Source organism: Parasteatoda tepidariorum, chromosome 2 (assembly GCF_043381705.1).
Source record: "Parasteatoda tepidariorum isolate YZ-2023 chromosome 2, CAS_Ptep_4.0, whole genome shotgun sequence".
Classification (NCBI taxonomy): Eukaryota; Metazoa; Arthropoda; class Arachnida; order Araneae; family Theridiidae; genus Parasteatoda; species Parasteatoda tepidariorum.
In genome coordinates this window covers 43,023,059-43,042,800 of record NC_092205.1, presented here as the reverse complement: position 1 = coordinate 43,042,800, position 19,742 = coordinate 43,023,059, and the positions used below count along the sequence as shown (strand labels likewise).

The window sequence follows — 19,742 nt, the reverse complement described above, 5'->3', positions numbered from 1 at the left end:
AATGTCCAACTTTATTAACGGTGTATACGCTGCGCCTGATTTTCATAACATTTTGAAGATTTGAAAACTAGACTTATACACTGAGATATATGATATTTTCATCTAAGGGACAGTATTCATGTAGTACAGTGTTACTAATCTTTGTGGGGGAAGGAAAAAAAATAAACATGCTTTGTTCACTATGTGAATAAATAATACAACCGCCAGTCATAATTAGAGGGTGCGTAGCTATATTTTCCAACAAAAAATATTGTTAATAACTNTTTTTATTAAACCAGTAAACCAGGAGGAACTGGAAAAAACCAGCAGTCTACTGGAAAATCCAGTAGAGATGGCAACTATGTTTTCATAACATTTTGAAGATTTGAAAACTAGACTTATACACTGAGATATATGATATTTTCATCTAAGGGACAGTATTCATGTAGTACAGTGTTACTAATCTTTGTGGGGGAAGAAAAAAAATAAAGATGCTTTGTTCACTATGTGAATAAATAATACAACTGCCAGTCATAATTAGAGGGTGCGTAGCCATATTTTCCAACAAAAAATATTTTTAATAACTTCCCCCCCCCCCAAAAGAAACATAATTAGGATCTGTGCATGTAATAATTTTTTTTCCTATTGTTTAAAGTTTTTAATTTATAAACATAAAATCAATAAAATTCAGAAACATTTTCATAAACTTTACATAATCATAATAAAATAACTAGTTTCTGATAAATATTGCAGAGAAAATTCGTGAATTTTTTGTAATTTAGAACGACAATCGATAAGCCAAAGAAAAAATCTCTTTTTAAAACACATAAAATTAAGCACTTTTAACAAACCCCGAATAAGAAAAGTACCTTTAAGGGCTTTTAAAAAACGTAAATCAAAAATAAGCACTTTTTAAAAATGCTAGGCACCCTATTTTACATATTAAGGTTTCATGATAAATATTTTTTTCTCTTGCTAAAAAATAAAGAAAACATTTCTGAAGCAATCTTGTGTAATAACCATTTTATAATTCTCAGATCGCCAACCAACAAATTATGCATCTTTTGCTTTCCACCTAGAGTCAGAAACCATTCTATTGAAACAGAATCAATATATACAGTGCAGAACCTTTTATCCGGAAAACCAGATAACCGGAATGAAATTTGGAACCGGAAATTAATTTTCTTCCATTAAAAAAAATTTTTTTTCCTGCAAAATTTTGAGCCCATTTTGTTATGTAGAGCGTACGGCGTATCGAGTTGACGAAAGAACTGATTTAGAGGACGGATCAAAAGCCGTTTGTAGACGAATCTCACATAAGCACAAATAGCTTATATATGTTATTAATGTTAATAATAACATTAATAACATATATAAGCCTGTATATAATTTTTATTTCATAATTTCTTTCCTTATTTAAACTTAAGTGTATTATTATTTATCATTTTTTATTATTTCTAAAACTATTTCAAAATAATTTTTTAGTTTCGTTTTATAAACATTAAAAAAACGGCATTTTGTAGCGATTCAGAAAACCGGAAAAATCAGTTATCCGGAATCGCGATGGTCCTGATCGTTCCGGATAATTGGTTCTCTACTGTATTTTAATAAAATTGCTAAGGTTAGATTCATATACAGGAGCTGACAACATAGGAAATAATTGATAAAATGTAAATCTAATAAAATGAATAATTCAATCTACAATAATTTATTATTAGATATTTATTATATTTGTAGTTCATTATTGTTAGACATGTCAACACTTTTGGATAACACAATAGCATTTACGAAAACATTAAAGGTAAGGTTTAAAAAATATGAAACTTAATCAGAATGTAAAAAATAATATTATCAAATTAAGTCAAAATCAACTATGTATAACATAACAGCAAATTCAATGTGCTTTTGTACGGTACACAAAGTAAATGAAATGGAAGGACATTTGATGACCGATATAATGTTTTTTTTTTTTTTTTGCACATTTTTGGCAAAAATCTATAGTATTAATGATCAAACCCAATCTTGACTTTGCATAACAATATATCTATTTGTGAAATTATGTTCACACATAATATGCAAGAAACAGCTACACTAAAAGTTTACAACATTCTAAATAAGCTACATTTTAAAAGATTTACGCTCATACATGTATGAAAACCCTTACTTAATGAATGGATAAACATAAATATGATATATATACATACAGCTTTTCCTTCACATTTAATCCCATGCTTTTGCAGTCGTGAAAAAAAAAATTTAAATACAGTTCAAAAATCTCTGATATCGAAAATCCTGTGATGGCAATTTTGTTGAGATTATAGTACAGAAAATATTCCCAAAGAAATTACCTTTCTAATAGGAAAGTACAAACACAAAATATGATTGTACTATAATCATTTATGCTTATGAATTTTATATATATGACACATGGGATTAAATTACAACAAATTTTCACTTCGCACAAAACTAGCAGACAAAGTTTTGACTCCAACAACACTTGTAGGTTCTACTTTAGTCTCATTTTCAGTTTCAGGTTGCTGTTCGATTGGTTGCACACCCTCTTCATCCTATGTGAAAAATTTTTATCAAAAATTTTTTTAATGCAATTTCACAGAATAATAAATAAACCAATTTAAAATATATATATATAGTAAAATGTGTTTAATAAGTTTTTTCACGAGGAAAAAAAATTATTTTACCAGTAAAACTTTTTAAGTGGGTATAATAAAATTAAATTTTTTCTGCCAATATTTCTATAAAAGAGCAAGGAATGATATATATATGAATAATATAATTTTACAAATATTTAAAATATACTTAAATACATATTTTTTTTAATCTAATTTGATAAAGTTCTCATTATTATTCAACTTTTTTAATAAATTTAGCTCCCACTCCCCAAAGAAAGTAGAAAAAAAAAGATCACGAGCATTTATTCCACCTGCGATATGCGAGAAAGGGATTTTTTGAATATAATTCTGCAGAAAAGGGGAAAAAAGTTCTACAGAAAAAAAATATATTTCGAAAAATTCTGCAGGTAAAAAAAAAACGACTCAAATAAAAAACTTCTCAAATAAAAAAATCTTTCTGTAAGAACTCTTTAATTTTCTGCGACAATGTCGCCGTGTCACCACAATTCTGCCATGGTGGTTACTTATTCAAGAAAAATAATTTTAAAAAAAGGGGATGAATGTTTCTCAATTAAACATTTCATTTTAATCTTCAGAAAATAATGAATTTGCAGCAGTGGTTTTCTAAAGTGAAATTGACAAGCGTGAAACGTTACAACAATGCTTACATAATGCAAGTAATACACCCATTTATGCACAGTATTTTCTCTTGTTGTACAGTCAAATTTCGTTAACGTGAACACGACCAACGTCAATTTCTTTTAACGTGAACTAATTTTCGATTTCCCGTCAAATTGCATACAGATATAATTCTTTAAAGTACTTTTAGCGTGAGCATGCTTAACATGAAACATCTTTTAAGGTAAACTCTAATTTTATTACACCTGAAAACATTTTTTACCTTTAATGTGAACAGAAGATTTATTTCCTATCTGACAGGTAAGAAAACTGATAATTCACAGCTCTATATCTATACTGCCATGCAATTGGAAAAAAAACATAAGTGCTTCAGAATAGATTCTGAGAAAAGTAGCTTGGTAACTATTTTCTTTCTATTGCTAATGCTATGAACGCTAAAATAGAATTTTAAAAAACTGATAAAGCAAAACTTATTTTTGAAAAAAATATTTTTGCAACGTGTAATGTATCACACAGCGATGCCAAATATATATATAAATCTCAATTTTGAATTTTCCGTCACTTACATTGATTTTTCTTTTGCACAGCAATACAAGAGTACATTATTTTAAAGCTTTGTTATAGTGTTGATAATTGCAACATTACAACAGTCAAATGAAAGTTGTGAGGGGGGGAAAGGCATTACAGGAAATTACATAAGTCCTTTTGTACTCTAATATGAATCGAGTTTACTTTCACCACATAGGAATACTTTGTGTGTGTGTGAATGTAAAGAAGCCTTTTTCCCTGATAATTGATCCTTTATTCACTATGGATAACAATTTCTCACACACTCTCATAGGCTGTTCTAAGAAATTGAAATAGCTTATTGCATATCTACGAATGAAAACATGTGGAGAAAATTTCATTAGGGAATGCTTTAGTTAACTTTCCTCTGATGGATGTTTATAAAACAATTAAAACTGTTTGTTCTTTTGTAATGCAAAACTAAAATACATATCATTTTTTGTATGCAGTTGGTCAGTTTAAAAAATTTTCGAAAGCATATGCGAATAAGAAATTACAACAGTGAGCTGTTACCGATTATTTTGTTAATAATCTTTTCTATTTTATGCAATAAATCTGTTTACCCCTATTAATTAGTTACTGTACAGTAATGTTTTATTTGCTTCTGCAAATTAAATATATATATATAGCACCTAAAGTCAGTACACTTTTTGAATTTTGTGAGAACTATATTCCCCCCCCCCTTGTAACTTCATTTTATTTTTTAAACTAATTGGTTGCATTTATTATGAGATGCCTATGTAATTAATTTAATACAAAGTTCAAAGTAAAATCATTCACTGAAATGAATTTATTTATAGAATTTACACATTCATAATAGAAATTTAAGGTTAGAAAATGCAAAAAGATAACAGATATAGATAATACAAAATGCCTGCGAATTGTACGACTTTCATCCAAAAAAAATTTTAGACTGATAATGTGAACTACTTTTAACCTGAACGTCTTTTCTGTTCCCCTTTGTGTTGAATTTGACGAGGTTTCACTGGATTAAAAGTTATATTTTTATTGTTATACTTTTTCTTATTGTTATTTGACAATTAATTTAGCTTTACCAGGGTTTGTTAATGTGTTTTCTATAATGGTATTGAATAGATTATAGCATTAATAGTTATTTTTTATTCTAATAATTTCTATTATAGAGATACATTTTTTTAGCTGCATGAGCTCAGGAAAAGGGACCGCTTTATTTGTTTAATTTACAATTTTGCTTCTTAGTACCTTGCCTAACAATGCAAGAAGTAATAGTCTTAACAGAAGCTCTTTCTGATTCAGATTTGTAAGATGCAAAAATTTCTTAGTTAGAGCTTTACTAATAAATATCTAGAAAATAGTAGATTTAACTGATAAGGAAAATATATATGAATATAATTTAGTGCTTTTTTTTTCATCTAATGTCAGTGGTACATTAAATAGAAAAAAGTCATTAAGGTACATTAAATGGAAAATGGTTGTTCTTAATATATTAAATTATATTACAGCAGATGAAGTAGATATTCAAATTTCAGCAACAAAAAAAAAAGCAAAAAAACGTAAGTCCAGTATAAAGTCAAATAAAAAAGAGAAATTCAATAAGCCTGTAAAATTGAAAACGCCACGAACAATTTTGCTAAAATATTCTTAACTCAAAACTTAAACTAGTTATCCTAAATTCATTTTATATTTTCAAAGACAAACTTCTCTTCTAAACAAGGGACAAAATAGCAACGAAAAGACAAATTTACTCCAGTACGAAATTTTTTTAAAAACAGGAACTCAATTCAGTGAGGTATTTATTACAATAATTTCTGTTAAAAAAAATTTTTACTACGAAATTTGTTATCTTAAATCAATACAAAATAATATGGAACTTTTAAAACATAGCTTAAAACATTACCAATTCAGCAAATTTCACATTACCTGCTTTTGAAATTTCCTCTTTTTGATTATTGGTTTTCCTTCAACTTTAGCTTGATGTTTTTTGCTTGTTAGGTGCTGCAAAAATAATAAAAATAGAGGCTTATTTTACAAAATTATTTTACTTTAAAAAATTATTTTTTAAAGGATACATTCTGTCAAGAATAAAATACAAAAATTAGGATTTCCAAAAACTAATAATAAATAATTTATGCCAACAAAGTTCAATATTAATCAACAAAGTTCAACAGTTATTTTATGCCCAACAGGTGTAAATAAAAATCCAGTAGATTCTTGGACACAAATATAGATATACATGGTCCTACCTTTTACCAAATACATTATCTGTTTTTAACGGTCCTATCACAAATGTTATTTTTATTTTGTTAAAATAAAATAAAAATTGAGGATTGGTTAGTTTGGGGAAAATGTTTTAAACATCATGTTTGATTTTTTTGCACCAACTGATGAAAAATTATGTGGATTCAGAAGATTGTTTAGTTTGTTGAAATTCTTACTATTAATACTTTTATATGTTGCTTTCTGGAGATGAAGTCTAACTTCTAATATTTTAAATTCTGCTTTTTTTAGGGGGGGGGGATAGCTATCTAATTTTAGAAATATATACAAAAAAAGGCAAATTCTGTAAAGAAGTTTATAAATTCATAAATGGCCAAAAAGTTCTATTAATTTTAATTAGTTGCTTGATTTACATTTTTCCATGTTTACAACTTGTTTATCAATATTGAAAGCTTAAAACTTTAACTAATGTACTAATATTACTTACTAGAATTTTAAAATGTCTCATAACTATAGCAATCCAAATTAGGGAAACAAGTACTTCGTACTTGAATACAACAAATTTTAACTATAGCAAATATTATAGAAAGCTCATTTCATCAGAACATTTACAGCTAGGTGTAAAGGGCCATAACTTATAACAGGGTTCCCACTCTTTTAGCAAAGCAAAAATTAACACATCTTAAGGACTTTTTCTTTAAAAAAAATTAAGGACTTTTTTGAAAAATTAAGGACCTTAAAAATAGTATGATAATTCATCATTGAATATACATATGCCATCAGTGACAGTGTCAATTATTTACCTTTCTCAAAAAAGAAAATTAATCAATAAAAAAAAACAATAAAAAAACAATTTTATTATAATGTAAGTACTGACATAATTGTATTAATTAACAGGGTTCACCAAAATAGGACCAGGCAGCTTTTGCCCACCCGGGTTGGGTTTTATGTAAAAATATTTTCAGATTGCTAAGGGTTAACAACATGTATTAAACTAATCTGCATTCCATTTTTAATGATTTTATTGAAATTAAATTGTAAAATTAAAGTGCAGAAATTAGGATTCAAAATTTTTTTACATTAATTTTAAAAAAAAGTAAATAAAGAAATTTGGAAAAAACATTGAAAAAATTATTAGAACAAGTTTTTTTATTTAACAGCATCACAAATTCCTTAGTGAGTAGTTTTGCTAAATATTCAGTTTTGCCAAAAAAATTCTTTCTTTTCTATTGATTGAATGTTACATGGGTATATATTAGAAGATTTAATTTTAAAAAGTTTAAATTAGAGTTTCAAATAAATACAGGCCCTACTAATATCTAAGCACTTTAATCATTTTCACTATCAATATTTCTCCATTAGGTTTTTAAATTCATTGCAATAAATATTTTTATGAAAATTTTTATAAAATAAAAATGCAATTATGCTCGAGAAGATTTATAATTTTCAAACCAATATATTTTTTATATTAATTCCCGGTGGAATATATAAATAAAAGGGTCAAAAATGATTTTTCAAAGTAATCAACACATTCCTATGGCCAAAAAATTGGTAAGGTTTCTTAATTAACAGATACTGATAAATTATTTATTTTCTCATCATTTACTGATATTTATTTGTATTATTTCATTATCATCCTCTATCATTCTTAATATTATTTTCTACTATTATGATGTGATACAGTAGGGAACCGATTATCCGGAACGGTCGGGAGCATCGCTATTCCGGATAACGGACTTTTCTGGTTTTCTGAATCGCTACAAAAAGCCGTTTTTTTAATTGTTAAACCCAACTAAAAAAAAAAATTTGGAAATAATCTTAAAAATAAGANAAAAGTCGTTTTTTTAATTGTTAAACCCAACTAAAAAACAAATTTTGAAATAATCTTAAAAATAAGAAAAAACGATGAAGTAATACACTAATGATTATTTCCAAAATGATGGTAAGGTAAAAATCTTTAAAAAAAAGAAAGAAAAATCGTAAAATCTTATGAGGGGAAAAAAAAAAATTTTTTTTTAAATGGCGAGAAAATTTATCGAATTTCGTTCCGGTTTTATGGTTTTCCGGTTTTCTGATTTCTGGATAATGGGTTCTGTACTGTATTTTATTTTTATCCCAAATTAACAGTTCTAAATTGAAAGTGGTATTCTTTTATTATAAAGTAATCCTGTAATATCAAGTTGCAACATTAGTTTAAAGTACTTAAAATAACATATAACATTTCTTATACTCAATTTTTTTTTTTAATCTAACTTATAATATCTCTTTTTACCTGTTGCAGTTGTACTTCAGAATTCATAAAAATATTACATATATCACAAGAAAATTTAGTCATTTTTACTGGCTGAGGCTCACTAAAGTCTGCAGGTGCTGGTCTTCTTACACCACCACCACCTCCATTACCTAAAATAATTTCAAATTACAATTTTAGAATAAACTTATTAATACCTCATTAAGATAAAGTCTTATTTTTGATTATTATTTAATTTCCTCATTAAGATAAAGTCTTATTTTTGATTGAAATGCATGCCCTAGTCGTCTGAAATTTTTAATGAAAGAAAAGAATTTAGTCACAAAAGGAGATTCAGTGAAGACATTTACGCGCTATAGCGCGTAAAATACGCAAAAAATTGAAATCGGACGCAAAAAAATGATCGCTACGCGTCCCGCGGGACGCGTAAATTTTTGAAGAAAGTTTATAAATTTCCCGACTTTTTAATCTTTGATATCGAAACATTTTAATAAAATCGAAAAATTGGGACGCAAAAAATAAATCGGTATGCATCCTCGGTATAAAAAAAAAAAAAAAAACTNCTTGAAGGGCCAGATATGTCAAATTCCCAAGATGTAATTATAAGAGCACATAAGATATTTCAGTCTTGTAAAATACGTAGAGGGGGAAGCAGTGTAAATAAGTAGAGAGGGAAGCACACTAATAAAAATATTTTACATAAATTTAGATTTTGTTTTATTTTATTTTTCTATTATATTTCAATATTAGCATATTACAGCATTATAATTGTTATAATTCATGTACTAATAATCTATTAAGTATTTTTCAGAAAGATTATATTTGTTTAAAAATTTATGTAAGGGACCCATTTTTTTTCAAAAGGACCCAGTTTTTTAAAAGTCATGGGTCCCAGGGACCCGGGATTTTGAAAGCCTAGTGTCTTCCCTGAGATTATACAGTAAAACCTCCAGAAAAGACCACCTCCTCCATTTACGACCACTTTTGGGAGGCACAGACTTCCATAGACTTTATGCTGAAAAAAACCTTTAGGAGAGACCACTAAAACCTCCCACAGCGACCAGGAAAACGTCCGCACCGAATGTGCCACACAATTTTTGTTAAATCTTTAATTAAAGTACAATACGTGACAATACTAAACATCTATTTATTCATTCATTTATATTTTAAAGATCTCTCTGGATTTTCTATGAATGAAATAATTTTCTAGGGGAAGTTAAAAATATGTCTGTATGTAAAGGAAATTGTCTTAGTAAATAAAGTTAAAGAAAAAACAAGCTAACTTTTTCCATTAAGCTCTTCTTTCTCTTTTACATTTTTGTTTCCCAGCATATCTTTAGATTCTTCTGTTGTATTTTCAGTAGATTGGGTTAATTTATTTTTGTGCTTGGTTCCTAAAAATCAATAAAAAAAATTATAGGTAAAAGTAACCATGCAGAAAATTTAAGAAATTATGTTGTTACATTCATACCATCTAAATGCATTTGAAGTTGAAGAGAGCTATTGGCAATTATATCGCACAACTCACAGTAGAATTTTTTCCCATCTGACTTTTCAATTTCTTTGATCTGTGTGACTGAAACATATCGGTTATTAGTAAACAGATGTTAGTTAGAACTAGTTTGCATACAGTAGAAAAGCATCGGTGAGTTTTTAAATCTTAACATAGCTTGAAATGTGTGTTTACGAAAATGGTCAAAGCTGAAAATACAAGTTTACTAAAATAGACACAGCAAAAATTATGCCATTTCAGTTTATAACCCAACTTTAACAACTAAATGGGGGTATAGAGCACTTACTTTCTCTTATTTAAATAATAACAGGGTATCTGCTACATTTTAGATTTTCAAATTCATCACTTTTCATGATTTTCCATGACTAATTCCAAGGATTTTTCAAGACTTAAAGAAGTTACTAAAAAACGCAACAATAAATTTAAAAAAGCATTATAACATTATTCGAAATAATAGGTATAACCAAAACTGTTATGCTCTGCATCTTCATATTTATAGATTTTAAATTTAAAAAACAGAGTAGAGAAAGAGTTGAAACAATAAAATAGCTGAAAAAAATACAAAAGCAAATATTTTTTTTTTTCTGCAGAATTATATTCTAAAGATACTTTTCTTGTTCATCAGAAAGGAAAGAAATACTCTTGATTTTTCCGTTCTCATTTCGGAATAAAAGAAATTCGCCAATGACAGGTTTGCTTCAACTAGAATTTTAAATTGATAAAATAAAAATTCTTACATCATAGAGCAGAGAGCTTAAAAGATAATTCGCTCTAGAAATGATGCTTTTTCTTTCATTTTTTTAAAGAACACAGTAATTTTTAAGAAACATGATAAAATCATTTTATATTCTAATAAAATGTGACTGAGTGGTGATTTTGTTAGAAATTTAGATATTAGGAACAGGATGAATTCTGGGGGGGGGGGGATTCCATTTTAAAAATTAGATCTTTCGGAGACCTAAATCCATGACTTTCTACAATTTTTTTTAAAAAAATAGTAAAAATCATGACTTTCCATGATTTTTCAAGACTTTCCATGATTTTTCATGACTTTCCAGGTTCGCGGATACCCTGTACTGAGCATAATCATTTCGGGGCAAGTCCCGGACTATGGGGTCGGCATCTCTTCGTAATCAGAATTCCAAACGATAAAGTGAGTTTTAAAACTCTAAATTTCTACAGCGCAAATTTACAACCACAATTATAATTTATAGCTACTGTGGTAACCTTGTAAAAACAATTGTTGCCTTTCATGAACTTTAAAAAAAAGACTAATTTTTAAAATATTTACAAAGCAATTTATACATTTATTATAAATTTATCTGGATTCATTATTCATTCTTTAAAAAAAGAAATACTCATTAAAGAAGTTTGAAAAATGCAATCAAATGTATGGTTATTTTGAGTTTTGTCTATTTTTGTCAAAATTAATTTTAAGCTAGGTCAAAATTTAAAAACTCACTGACTGCTAATGAATATAATTTTAGTCATAACAAAATATATATTAATTTTTTAAATAAAAAAGACTAAAAAGCACACTTAAAGTTTATTTCATTTATCTTTTACTGATATTGTTAAATGATATTTGATAATGATATTGTTTAAGTCTGAACTTATATAATTTTAGCAATATAATTAATAGATAACTAAATATGCCAGAATGCAAATTACAACAATATAGAAACTGAAATTATCTTCAATATTTATGATCTTTGATAATTTANAAAAAATTTACAAAGCGATTTATGCATTTATTATAAATTTATCTGGATTCATTAATTCCTTCTTTAAAAAAAGAAATACTCATTAAAGAAGTTTGAAAAATGCAATCAAATGTATGGTTATTTTAAGTTTTGTCTATTTTTGTCAAGATGGATTTTAAGCTAGGTCAAAATTTTAAAACTCACTGACTGCTAATGAATATAATTTTATTCATAGCACAATAAATATCAATTTTTCAAGTAAAAAAGACTAAAAAGCACACTTCAAGTTTATTTCATTTATCCTTTAATGATATTGTTAAATGATATTTGATAATGATATTGCTTAAGTTTGAACTTTTATAATTTCAGCAATATAATTAATAGATAACTAAATATGCTAGAATGCAAATTACAACAATATAGAAACTGAAATTATCTTCAATATTTATGATCTTTGATAATTTAAAATATAATAGATATACATAATATTTTAATTTTTATAAAAAAAAACCTACCAAAAATAGTTTTAATTATTTCATTCTAAAACAGTATAAAGACAGCTATCTCAGACATCAGCTATCTTTTGTATTCAGTCATCATAAAATGAAAAAAGTTATTGAGAATGCAAACAAAAAATTAGAAAATTCAAATATTTTAATGAATTACTTGGTAAGAACTTGTTACAAGATTTAAACTGGGTAAGGGGGAGAAAATTCAATTGATGTTCCAATGGGGAAAACCTTTGCAGATTTTTTACACTTTAACTTTACAACAATTAGTTAACAGTTCAAAATTCTGCAAACATTTAGAGCATTTACTGTATGACTGTGTGAGATTATTTTTAAATCGTCGAATATTTAGATTATCTCCATAAAATGAAATATTTGCTACGCTATAAATTTTTAATGTTTAAATAATTTATAATTATTGAAAAGAAAATTAAACGATCATTCAGAAACAACATAGGAAAAAACAAAAAACTAACCTGTAAGCTATTCAGAATTCAGTTCCTAATATCGTAATTTCGAGAAGGTACGCCATGGCATTTCTGATTTAAAACATTAAATTTTGGTATATGTGGTGTATTTAATGGGGTGGCCTATCGGGTGCTTTTTTTTTGTTTTTTTTTTGCAACTTGAACTTGATAATTCTATATTGTTGAATTGGTTCTCCAAAATTTCATTATTACTCCTCATCTTTTTATCTTTTACAGAGATCTATTTTTATAATTAACGTTCAATAATAATCTAAAGAATTAACAGTGCAGGTGAAAAATAATTTGCAACAATGTAACATTAGTGCAAGAGATGCTTTCCTCTTCAACCAAAGAAGCCGTTGACCAATAAGTCTCTTACAAGAATCGACATAAGTACGATTTCCCCACCTCCTTTCTTCTGCTGCAGGTATGAAAAAAATTTTCTCTAAAATTAATGAGTGAGGTGAAACACTTTAGATAAAATTTGAATATTTGAAATTGGTATTTATTATTGGCGTTTGCGACTCTGTTGCATTTGAATTGTGCACAATTGTACGCAATACAATTCTGAGCTTATTTGACAAGTTATGATGAAAATTATCGAAATACATAATTTCTGATTGTAGTACAGTAGACGCCGCTTAATGTGATCACATCGGGACGAACCTGATTTGATAACAATAACTGATTGATTACAATAAACGAAAAAAAAAATTAAGCTAAAAAATGATTTTTTTCCGTCTTTTAAACACTTAGATGTTGCAGTTTCACTATCCCCCTTCCCATTTTATTGTTTGACCAATAGCGATTCAGTAAGGGACCTGCCAAGATCAAGTGGCATACCTGAAACAATTTTCTCTTTTGAAGGTCACCCCTTACCCCCTTCCCATAGCGGCTGGAACATATCATCTGTCACATTGTTTAGTTCTTCTGAAAAGGGGCTCGTGACAAACATTGACTCGTTACTGGCAGGTCTTCTTTTCTCTTTATTTAGGATTTCCGGGAATTTGAAATCGTACAGTGCGGCGGAATTTTGCAGTGCTTGACCGAAAATGGCAAAATACCCCCCCTCATAATAACACATGTTTAAAAGATAATATACCAGCCCCGTTTGGACTTTTGGTAAGTTTCAGGAAACACTTCACAAAACACAAAAAAAGTTTTTCTTCTTGTTTTTATTGATTTCAGGAAAATAAAATTTACCTATAAACTGATAACAATAAACGAACATTTGATTACAATAAACGATGATTTTTCAATGTATTTTGATATAAGCGGACGGGACTAAGCGATTTTGATAACATTAAACGATTGATAACATTAACTGTGATCACATTAAGCGGCGTCTACTGTAGTAATAATATCCTATATATTAATTTATCATATATTTAATAATTATTACAATGATTTTTAAATGTCTAATTATTTATTTTATAAATAACTTGTTATTTGAAACAGATGCATATCACGGATAATTTTACTATGTTTTATGTAAATTTTACTATGTTCGATTACATAGTAAAATTTAGTGTGGCTTATCTGATGTTGCGACCTTTCTGATGAAAAGCTTTTCCTTTTTAGTCAAATTTTTCAGATGTGGCGCACCTTTGCAAAATTACAGTATTTTATGCAAATTTTTGTGTGAGAGAAATATAACAAGTGTATCCATAGATCGAAAAAAGGGATATTTATTATAAACATTACATACATTTTTAGTTCTACCCCAAAACTTTGTTTTTTGAAATAGAAACAGAAATTCCTTCTATATGAAACCAAAAATATTACAAAATAAAAAAGAAGAAACATTCAAACAATACATTAATTTTTGTTATTTAAGAACTTGAGAATTCTTTAAATAATAAAATAAAATTATCATTAATAAAAGAGATATTTAAAACATAGCAAAACTTAATTCTTTGCTACTTAATACAAAAAAAATGTTGATTAAACTCTCAAATAAGAAACTTACTTTGTCCTTGAATAGAATTAAATGCAGTTTGGCTTTTCAGCTTTTTTGCGTGTTTTGAACCCCGTAGATGCATATCGAGAGGAATTTGAGAAGTAAATTGGATAGAACATATTTCACATTTCCAAGTTGACTGAATATAAAGATAACAATAATAAAAATAGTCATACAAACAACAATGCTAAATAATCAAATAATAAAATCAGGCTTATTACACATATATGAATACGAAAAAAAGCATCTATTAATATTTTTATTGCTATAAAAGCACCCACAACGGCTGGTTACCAAACCAATCGAGTCATTGACATTAAGAAATTACACAAATTTGGGAACAATGGCATGATGGTGGCCTGGCTATATAGTATTTTTTGCCAGCCAATTTTCCCCTTCAGACAAGCTACTACCCATCTATCTGTAGCAGTAGTATTAGCCCATTACGCAGCTCTAGTGTGTGTAAATTAAGAACTACTACCATTAATCTGAAGCTGGGTAAGTTTCGGCCACAATAGACAGAATCCTAACCCTTCATGATACTCAGTGGTTAACGGAAAGTGTAGCATAAATCAGAAAAATTTTATCTTGAATGCTTTCTATCTTAAATAAATGTAAAAAAAAAAATTTCTTTTCAGAAAATTTAGCATTTTTATGAAGACAATATGAAAATGAAGAAAATTTTTGAATTTTTATCGTGAGCTTGAAAAACTTGTTTAAATTAGTTTAATTCTGTATTCTCACTTTCCCTCTGCTTTCTTTGCCATTTTTTTTAAATTTTTTTTTCTTCAAAGGAACTACAACCAACTACAGACCAAAGCTATTTGCTTTTATTCACTCTTCTTATTTTCTGGTTCCTTGAGTGGTTGAATTCCCCCCCCCCCTTCTTCATTTCTTACTACCTCTTTTTCGTTATTGTATTTTCACTGCCCTGCTGATAAGGAAAAGCTTGTTCTTCCCAAAATGCATAGCTTTATTTTCTATATACAGTAGAGCGCCGATTATCCGAACCCTTATTATCCGAACGTCCCATTATCCGAATTCGCTTCTTTCTTTTTTTAAAAAGTTTAGAATACTTTTTAGCTTATCGACAATTTTTCTAAATTTAGAAGAATAAAGAATATCCACTACATCTGAAGACCATATTTAATTTACAGCCTTTTTTAGCAGTTTTCTTATAGTAGCCAATACATACATGTATTGTTATACAGTTAAACCTACATACCCCTTTAGCCCTCTTCAACTGAAAATTATCTTCTAAGAATGTGAGCTTCAATTTGACAGTCTACAATGGTTGAAATTAGGAAGGAGTTTATGAATAGATATGTGCTGAAGTTCTACTATTGGGGGATGGGTAGTTGTCACTTATGGTTAATGATTAGTGATTACACTGCTTGGAATCTGAAATCTTGGAATAAAAGTCTTACCAAAAAATAAACGAAACTGAAGTTTTAGAACTAGTAGATCTTCCTGATGAAAAGATGCCAGGTTATACAGCAGAAGAAATAGAACACTGGTGTCGAGACACTGAAAACGATCCAGGATTTCAAATTTTAAATGATGATAAAATTGTTGCTGAAATTTTGAATGAAAAATGAAGAGGAAGAAGTGGGTGATCAAATTCAAGATAGTGGACCTTCTCATATAGAAGCATGCAATTCATTAGATATTGCAATGAATAGGTTAAAACGTCAAAATGATGTTGATCCCGTTCAGTTGATTTATTTAAAAAGAATAAGGGGATGGCTGTTCAAAAAAGAGCATCTTCTTTGAAACAAAAGTCTTTGCTGGATTTCTTTTGCAATGGAACATAAAGAAAAATGTGGTAAAATCAGTAATTGATAAAAAAAAAATATAAAAAGCTGAAATATAATGAAAATAATTCAAAATGAAAAAAAAGTTTAAAAAATAAATGAAAAAATATTTAAAAATTAAAGAAAAAATTTTTTTAAACACGCCAGAGCTATTTTAGATAGCACTACCAGTCCTAAGCCTAGAAAAAGTGTGAAGGGAAGTTAGTGCATAAATAATAATCATTTAAACTAGATTTTAAACAACTTTCCAATAATCCGAACTTTTCATTATCTGAACCATGTTTGGTCCCGAGCAGTTCGGATAATCGGCGCTCTACTGTATAGTGATTTAAAAAGTTTCAATAAATATTCAAGCATTTATATAAATTAGGAATTTAATTTTCTTTGTTTTAAAGAAATTATTCTTTCAATTGTAAAAAACACCATATATACTCAAATATAGTTCTTCCTAAAATTCTAAATAACCCATAATAAAAAGCTTGGCTTTCTCCTTGTTTGTAATCTTATTTTCAATGAATTTGTAACTTTTGTGCACGTAAAATTACAAAATTAGATCAACTTAGTACTTTACAATACTAACATTAAAATGCTATAAATAAAGAACAAAACAAATTGATTTTAGTACTTTTGAAGCCATGGCAGGATTAGAACGTTGACCACCTCTCCCAAATGGTTTCTTCCTAACAATGAAAAAAGAGAAATAATCAGTAACAATTTCAGATCTAAAAAATACAATAATATTGTTTTTAAACATCATTCCTGAAGAGCAAGACAACAGACTTGGTTTGTAGGAAAGCAAACAGATCCTACACAAACTAATTTTTAGAGTCAACAGTGAAAGGATTATCAAACAATAAAACACTTAAAAATTTCATAGTATTAAAATTTTGAGGTTCAATTAGGATAAATGGTACTGGATTGAAAAAAAATGAAAGCTCACTACCAAGAAATTTTTCTATGTTGAGTAGATAAATGTAGTCTTTTCTTTTACAAAAAGTTTTAACATTTTTTTTCTTCCTTTCTTTTTTGTTTCTTCTTTTTTTTTTACTAATGTGACTAATACCTTCCAAAATAATGGAAACATATCCAAGTAAAATTTGAACCTATCTTAAATAATCTCAGCTGAAGATTTCATTTCTAATTATAGCGGCAATCAAGCTACTAGTAATTTTATTTTATTTATCACAAAAATTAAACCAAGTTCCGACAAAAGTTTGACTCCAAAATTTAACCCGGAAAAATTTTATAATCCACATCATATAAAAATCTACATATTATGATTGGTAGATTCATATGTAGTGAAACCTTCAGGAAAGACCACCTATATGTAGTGAACTCTTCTGCTTACGACCACTTTTGGGAGGCACAGAATTTTTTCCTAAGACTTAGTATTGAAGAAAACCTTTAGGAGAGACTATCAAAATCTCTCTTAGCGACCGGGCAAACCTCTGCACCAAATGCGGAAAAGGCCAAATAAGGAAACACGAAAAATATCAAAACAAAAAATACTAATTAAACAAATAAGATTAAAATGTATTGATAGGGGAGGGGGGGCACCTTTCAACAGTTTTTGCTTAAGAATTATTTTCGAAGTTTTATTGCTTTCAAAATCTAAGTTCTAATTTTTATTTACTAATTTGATATTTGAGGTAACCTCTCAATTTTTTCCANAAAGAAAGTGCTTAAAACTAAACGTCAACAGTTATGCATAGTTAAAGCTTATTGTCTGGCATATTGGCGAATCATTTAAGCAATATTAGAAGGTAGAAATTCTAGTTGTTGAAAGGTGCCCCATGTTGAAATGTACCCCCCTCTCCCCTACTATTTGAGTTAGGCTCTTATTTAGAGAGCCTTTTTTTACTATCTCTGAAAGAGACCTACAACCTCATGTTGCAGTCAAAGTGCACTAAAGGCACTCTTATCAATGCTTTATTTTTTGAGTTGAAAGTTAAATTAGAAAAAAAAAGTTATTTTAGAAAAAACTAAGCACATCAAACAAACTTCATCTTTTAAAGCTAACTAATTTTTATTATATAAAATAAAATACAAACTTAAACAAAAAAAATAACTTTTTATTTATTTAAAATAGTTCAAGTTCTATCCCTAAATTGGTAAATTTGTTTTTACACATAATTATATCAGAAGGGAATAACTTTTATTGAGGCTGAATTTTATTCCAGTTTTCAAGACACAAGTGGCATTTCCGTTCCAAGAAAATGACACTGACTAAAATTAAAATCGTTTGCAAAAAATCATGTACCCCTGATACATTTTGAAGTCACTAAGAGACTAAACCCCTAAGAACAATCATCCTCCATTAACGGCCATTTTACTGTGCAACAGAGAGTGATTGCTCCCGAGAGGTTTCACTGCATAGTAAAAATAATATGGACACAAATGACACAGTTTCTGAATATTTTGATCTTGATATTTCAAATGTGCAAGCACTAAACATTCAGTCCAGAATCAACCAGATAAAATAGAATAAAACATTCATTGAAATAAGTATGTATGGTCATGACTAAAAAGAGTCATTTTTTTAATTTCTGAAAATCTGTGTAAACATTTTCTTATAATAAGTAATAAATTGTCAATAGCAGACTATTGTGTTTTCAGCTTCATTTATTCAACAAAATAACCTTTAAAAAAATGCACATAGAAACTTTTTGAATGAACATACATTGAAAAGAATCTCATACTGAATACACATTAAAATCTAAGTTTTTATCTTACACAAAATTAGATTTAAATTAAATAAAAACATGAATGTAAAACATAAAAGAATTAAAAAATGGTACTTAAAAATTAAAAATAATAACAATTTTGTATGTTCTCAGAAAGTAACTAATAACAAATAAACAGAACAAATAAAGCAAACATACAAAATTTTATTTTTGATTTACACATTATTTAAAAAATGGACAAATTTTCTGATTTTAAAAAAATGGGCTTTTACAGATGTTCAAAAATGGACTCTCATTCAAAAATGGGGACAAAAAAATTATAATAATAATGTAGATATTTAAATAAAAATACATTCATTCACTATCAAAAAAATTTCAAATAATTCAGGTGATAAAAGAATACAATCATCAGGGGTCTGTTTAGAAGAAATTTGGGTCCGCTAACAGACCCTTCATAAAATATCTTTTCATAAAAATGGACCCTTCACAAAATGATTTTTCTTTTAATCCGACCCTTCACAAATTTGTTTATCTTCATTATTGTTTTGTTAATCGAATAAACCCTTCCCAGGGCAGAAAACAAGAAAGATGGATGTAAACGAATTAAGTTTTGTCTTCAGAGGAAAAATAATAAGAGATAAAAATGTATGAGTACCTGCTTTTTGTTTAGGAAACCAATTATTTATTCTCATCATGTTAAAAATCAGCTATAAATTTATAAACAAGAAAAAGTTTTTGGAAAAAAGAACTTTAAAAGTAATATTATTTCATTCTAAGCACATTTTGGAGCCACAATGAGACATAGTCTTAAGACAAATTTAACTGATGTT

General features: G+C 27.8%; 1 protein-coding gene across 2 annotated transcripts in view; it reads right to left on the bottom strand.

Annotated features, from left to right (window-relative positions):
• Nucleotides 1–1,686: 1,686 nt before the first annotated feature.
• LOC107453324 (DBIRD complex subunit ZNF326) overlaps nucleotides 1,687–19,742 on the bottom strand; it is a 42,378-nt gene continuing 24,322 nt past the window's right edge. For both annotated transcript variants that reach the window (XM_071177501.1, XM_071177500.1), the window contains exons 3-9: nucleotides 16,854–16,908; nucleotides 14,424–14,553; nucleotides 9,734–9,838; nucleotides 9,546–9,656; nucleotides 8,284–8,414; nucleotides 5,715–5,789; nucleotides 1,687–2,546 (exon numbers count right to left, since the gene is read on the bottom strand). In XM_071177501.1, coding sequence (XP_071033602.1) covers nucleotides 2,418–2,546; nucleotides 5,715–5,789; nucleotides 8,284–8,414; nucleotides 9,546–9,656; nucleotides 9,734–9,838; nucleotides 14,424–14,553; nucleotides 16,854–16,908 — 736 coding nt within the window. In that variant the 3' untranslated portion in view covers nucleotides 1,687–2,417. The remainder of the gene's footprint in view (nucleotides 2,547–5,714; nucleotides 5,790–8,283; nucleotides 8,415–9,545; nucleotides 9,657–9,733; nucleotides 9,839–14,423; nucleotides 14,554–16,853; nucleotides 16,909–19,742) is intronic.